This window comes from Syzygium oleosum, unplaced genomic scaffold, assembly GCF_021117445.2.
Source record: "Syzygium oleosum isolate NSW1041296 unplaced genomic scaffold, Sole_v2.1 Sole_v2.04, whole genome shotgun sequence".
Lineage (NCBI taxonomy): Eukaryota > Viridiplantae > Streptophyta > Magnoliopsida > Myrtales > Myrtaceae > Syzygium > Syzygium oleosum.
The window spans coordinates 8,103,891-8,109,676 of record NW_026607488.1 but is presented as its reverse complement, the minus strand read 5'-3'; the positions used below and the strand labels follow the sequence as shown (position 1 = coordinate 8,109,676).

The following is a 5,786-nucleotide window of genomic DNA, read 5'->3' as shown; positions in this document are numbered from 1 at the left end:
GGAGCGGCGGAGCCTTATCCGATGCATGCGGACGAGCGGGAATAATACGAATTCCCAATAGGATTAGTCCAATTATTAGAAGGAAAAAAAGGAAGTGGGAAAAAAAAAAGGAAGGAGGAAAACAAAAAAAATAACCTACACTGTCACTTGCAACACAATCTCTGTCTCTCTCTCTCTCTGTCTCTCTCTGTGCAGTCTGTGGTACAACTCCTCCTATTCTTTTGCCATAGGAATCATGTGTGAGTGTGAGTGTGTGTGTGTTTCCTCTTTTTACCCCTACCCCCACCACCATCACCAAACTCCTGCCCCCCCCATTTCTTTAGCTTAACGCTTCTTATCCAATTCAATCCCCCACCATGTCCCAGTGAGAAAGAGTGTGTGTGTGTACTCATTGGGCCACCGGAAAAGGGAAGAAAAGAGAGAGAGAGAGAGAGAGAGAGAGAGAGAGAGGGGGCGACATTACATTGTAATATCATCCTCATTATAAGGATCGAGGAGATGGACGTGGGCAGGCGAAGGGCGGGTGTCAAGACGGGCGTCGTTGCGGGGTCGGTGTGGGAGAGCAGGATGAGGAGCGACGAAGTCAGGGGCGGCATCAAGGTCTTCAACGGCGACGAGAAGAAGGCGGCGGCGGAGGAGCCCGCCGAGAGTGGCGCCGGCGGCAATGCCGGCAGAGCCAAGCGAGCCGGGCCGGTCGGCGGGAAGAGGAAGACGTGGAAACCCGAGAGCGGCGGCGAGGGTCCGGCTGTTCAAGTACCGAGTGGGAGAGGGAGAGGGAGAGGTGAATTGAGCAAGAGCGGTGATGAGATGGTGAAGGAGCTGAGTGTTTCGGCTGTGGCCAAGAGGGGGAAGAGGGACGCCGTGTCTGGTGCTGATCAGGGGATTCCGAGAAGCCCAGTTCAGATGAGAAGGTCGAGATCCGAAGCTGTTAGGGGGTCGGTTGAGAAGAGTTCGGTTGAATTGACGAAAGTTAAATCTGGTTCTACCAAGATTTTGGATCAATTAAGAAGGGATGGCGATGATGGTAAAAGTGAAGAGAATGCAGTAAGTGAAGAGAATGCAGTTCGGTTGAGTACGGAGAACTCGGAGCCAACCAGTGTTCTTGATGGATCGTGCCAAGACGAGGAGGAAGAGGAGGAGGAGGAGGAGGAGGAGAAGGAAGCGGAGAAGGAAGAGGAGGAGAAGGAAGCCATTGATGGGTCTGCTGATGGATATGAGGAAGACCCAGTTGGCGAGAGCAAATCGGATGAAATTCGCAAGGAGGTCATTTCAAGCAACGCGAGTCAGGTCAAGTCTGATCCAAAAGAAGCATCTCGTGAAGATGATAACATTAGCAATGATAATGCAGCCAACGATTTGGTCGAAGAAGAAAAAGAGGAAGAAGAATTTTCTGAAGAATTTGAGGAAGAGGAAAGAGAAGGAGAGTTTGATGAAGGTACTGACACTGAGCGTGAGAACAAGAGCTTGGAGATCAAAGAAATTGTAGTGACAGAGCAAAAGACCAGCGATGTTGCTGTGAAGGAAGAGACAAAGCCCATCCAAGTCGCTGAAAAACCCAAATCCATTTCTCCAATTGCGAAGAAACAGCCTTCTCCTGTGGTGAAGCCAGCGACAGTAAACAGAAACATTGCGCATCCAACTCCGACCAAGATCTTCACTTCCTCCTCCTCCAATGTCCAAAAACCTCCTCCTCCCGTCACAAGACGTTCCTCGCTTCACCAAAATTTCGCCACCAAGACCAATTCATGTGAGTCCCTCAATTTGTTTTTTCCTTCTACTGTTCGAGAACTTTCATGGGTGGAATTCTGGGTTTTGTCCCATTTTCTTGCATTTTCTCTGTTTTTGACCGTGTTCTTTCTTTCTTTCTTTTTTCTCTCCCTACAGCTTCAGAAAAATACCAGACTTTTCCAGAGAGACAGAACAAGTTGCAGAATTTAGGTCAATTTTACTTCACTCGCTGGCTCTTGACTTACGGTTCTTCGAATTCTCCTTTCTTGGGATGTCTAAATTTGTCTCTTTTTATGTTTCAGTGGATTTGGTTATGTGGAGAGATGTATCAAAATCAACGTTGATCTTCGGATTGGGAACGTTTGTTGTGATCTCATCCTCCTACACAAAGGACATAAGTTTCAGGTAAAAGGATGTCCCCAAAATTTATGAAATTTCATGAAATTTCACCCACACCCATTTCTCAGAGCAGGAGGATCAAGCTAAAAATTCTCTGTTGGTTTTTCCCTTCTGCAGTTTCATCACTGTGACTTCTTATCTGGGTTTGTTCTATCTTGCTGCAATTTTCCTGTACAGATCCATTATTTGCAGGTAATTTTTCAGCTCACTCCTCGACGTGTGTGTCATGACTTGGCAATTGATCAATCGATTTACGATTCTTTCTTCTCATTGGATTTGTGCAATTTATTTCAGAGGTTATGTAGATATAGATGGTAGCAGCTGTGTTTTGGGAGAGGAAGAGGCGATCTGGTTGCTGAAATTGGTGCTCCCTTACTTGAATGAGTTCCTGTTGAAGCTCAAGGCTCTGTTTTCTGGAGATCCAGGAACCACGATGAAGGTCAATTCAATTAATTTTTGTGCAAGTTATTTTTTCAGATAAATTTAGAAAAAGGGAAGAGAGAAAATGGGAAAATTGTAGCGAATTTGATGGATGGTGTTTGACAATGGCAGTTGGCAGTGCTGCTCTTTGTTTTGGCCAGGTGTGGGAGCTCCATCACCATCTGGAAGATGGCAAAATTTGGTAAGTCCACTAACAAATTTTCGTTTTCTGGAACAGTTAAATTTATTATGAATTTTTACTTTTAACTTTTTTTTGTCTAATCTAAATCATATCACGCACTCACTTTGATTTTTTTTCTTAACCCAAAAAATACCTGAAATATTCACAGTATACCAGTGGTGGTACACAAATTCAAATATAATTTTTTCATAATTCTTTGAGACTTAGTTATATATTAGATTTTATACAGAAAGTGCAAAAAAAAAATCTCTTTTTGACTTGGTAAACAAATACTCTTTCTCAATTAAGCATACAGTCATTTTGGGAGGTGGAATTTGTCTTTTTTCTCTTTTAATTTTTATTATTGGTGTGCAGTGCAACTGCAGACAAACAAGAAGGAACTGTTAAATTCTGAATATTCTGTCCAAAATTTTCTTTCCATCTTTTTCTGTCGACTGACGTTTGGGAGTGCTCACATGTACACTGGGCAAACAGGCTTTTTTGGAGTATTCACCGTACCGAAAGTCTGCTCTTCCTATTCCAGCCACATCACTGCATACGGTAAAAAGCCTTGCCTTGAATTCAAGTGCCCTCTTTCTTTCCATCATTGGAGCATCATCACATTGTGCAGTCATAGCATGAAAATGTCGGTGCTTGTAAAATGCATGCATTCTCAAACCGGCAAGCTTTACTCTCTTCTCCTTTCAAATACCGTAGCTAGTAATAGTCTTTTTGCCGGGCAGTTCAGCCTCCCGTGCAGTTCTTTTGCCGGGTTTTTTTTCCCGCTTTTGACCAATTCAACTTATTCAACCGCATCCCACTTAAAAGTCCAGTTCACACTTCCGTACGGTTTCAAAAACTTTGCCATCAACATGCCTTAAAACATTCGACCAAAAAAACAAAGCATGCCTTAAAACATTCAGCAATGCATAATTCGAAACTGGAAATTTCCTATCAATATGGTAATTTATCGGTACGGTATAGGGTCTTCGAGTACTTGCCTCAACTCAAACATCAATTAACGGGTTAGGACAAGGAGTGAGGGTGGGGAGTCATGATAGTAGCCGTTAATGGGACATGGGCCCTCCTGTCTTTTGGACCTTTTGGTGGAAGAACTGAAAGGTTCGTTCTATGTTGTCTCTGTTATCCAACGGCTCTTTTGTTGGATGATGCTTTGCTTTGGCAAAGTTTTAGAACCGAAAACAAATGAACAGGAGAGGAACAGCTTCTAGTAGTGCATGCTGGACCATCTTGCGTCCTTTTTCTTTGGGTCTTTCTATTGGGGCCCATTTGACAGATCATGTGTCAGCAGATCTCATTGCGATTGGGTTAGGCCCCGCAATTATAGGGTCATTATGGCTCTCACCTGCCCCTGCAATTTGCCTTGCCATATTTTCTAATTTCATGCGAGTTACTTAATCGAGCCAAATCGAGTTGATATACCGGTGAATGGCTCGACGAAACTTTAATATGAAGTTCATGAATTTGTCGTAAATCTATTAATGTGTGGTGGTTCCTTTTTTCCTTGGTGTGAAGGTAAATTTTGGATACGGCGCTTCCGAGATGCTTGGAACTCATGTTCTCACAAGAAAGCTGTGGCGGTGGGCATCTTCACTCTCGTGTGGAACTTATGTTCGGTCGTCGCTCGAATTTGGGCAGGTAAAAACAATGTCATGGAAAAAAAGGAAATTAGTTTCTTTGAATTTTGCATAATTTCTTTTCTTTTTTTCGGGTTTACTAGATGTACTCCTGGACTTTGGAATTCCTCGGGAGTTCGATGGGCCCCTTATGGGCCCACCTGGAAAAACCCCATAAACCCTTAAACCCCCCATTCAAAAAAGGGAAGTTTCAAACTCGCCACCTCTCCATTTCTATGCGGGAATGGTGGCCACTGGGGTTTGCACAATTTCGAAGTTGTGATTTTGATGATTTCTAAGTTTGAACTCACCACCTTCTTTTCCTTTTGGGTTTCAGTGTTCATGCTGTACGTGGCCTTCAGATATTATCAACAGAATCTAGTGAGAGAGGATTGGGCCGCGGACGACGAATGCGCAGACGACAAGTGTCGGGGACAAGTAGGGGGGCGCAAAAACAGCTGTGGGCCCACTATAATAGAATCATCAAAGGGAAAGAAAGCCTCCTAAGAATTGTATTAACCTCTTATAGGCCCAATGAGAAAGCCTCTCATCTCATGTGTGTATCCACGTGATGTGTTCATGCTCAGCTTTTGTAAAATAAAGTCAAAAGGGGAAAAAAAAAAGGTGTTGTGCGTGTTGTGCTAAAGCCATGATTTTGATGAGTCAGCTTCACGAGAGCAGCCTTCCTTTCCCTTTTCTTTCTTATCTCCTTTTTACCTCTCCACCACCCTCTTTAATCACAAGTTTGGTTCAAATCGCAATTTAGTTTTAGGCACGAGGAATCTACGTGTTTCGGAAGCAGTGAATACATTTGCCCATGATTAATTTGTATTAAACATGATCATTGTTTTCTTCATGACCCCAAACTTCGTTCACCAATGAATAAGGAGTCTCGATTCATGATAAACTTGTGTCTGGAATGTGATAGGGAGGCTAATTCTTGCTGGACATGTAAAAAATGTGATCTTTCGTGTATGATAAGTGGTAAAAATGATCTTATAATAAAATCATTATTCCATAGTGTTTAAGTGATAGTCACGAACTTATGGTAGTCATTAATTATCTCATTGGAGTGGTTGAATTGTTCTTCAATTCCAAACCAGTTTGAAAGGCAGGTCACCACCACCTTTTGATGGGAAAATTGTTCAAAAAGTCCTAAATCTATAGTGCGGAGGTCAATTGTGCCAATTAGTCCTATACCTTTTGACAAATTGCCAATTTAGTCCTTAATATTTTGACAACTTACCAATTTAGTCATAAACCTTTCAATTATGTCAATTTAATTCTAAAACTTTTGATGATTTGCCAATTTAGTCCCAAACCTTTTAACAATTTGTCAATTTAGTCATTCCTGCCAATTTTGATCGAAAATCGCTGATATGACAGTCTAGTTAGTGTTGACCATCCTATATGGAAACAGC

General features: G+C 42.6%; 1 protein-coding gene across 3 annotated transcripts; it reads left to right on the top strand.

Moving 5' to 3' along the window:
* The first annotated feature begins 369 nt into the window (after nt 1–369).
* Nucleotides 370–5,057, top strand: LOC115685334 (reticulon-like protein B21). Of its 3 annotated transcripts, XM_056310951.1 has the most exons (10): nt 382–1,024; nt 1,055–1,747; nt 1,885–1,938; nt 2,031–2,133; nt 2,245–2,319; nt 2,422–2,566; nt 2,680–2,749; nt 3,224–3,289; nt 4,265–4,387; nt 4,703–5,057. In XM_056310951.1, the coding sequence occupies exons 1-10, from the start codon at nt 499–501 to the stop codon at nt 4,870–4,872; spliced, it is 2,025 nt and encodes a 674-aa protein (XP_056166926.1). In that variant the 5' UTR covers nt 382–498; the 3' UTR covers nt 4,873–5,057. The 3 variants fall into 3 exon arrangements, with proteins under 3 accessions (XP_056166927.1, XP_030466248.1, XP_056166926.1); XM_030610388.2 differs by having other exon boundaries at nt 379–1,747; XM_056310952.1 differs by lacking the exon at nt 3,224–3,289 and having other exon boundaries at nt 370–1,747.
* The last annotated feature ends 729 nt before the right edge of the window (nt 5,058–5,786 follow it).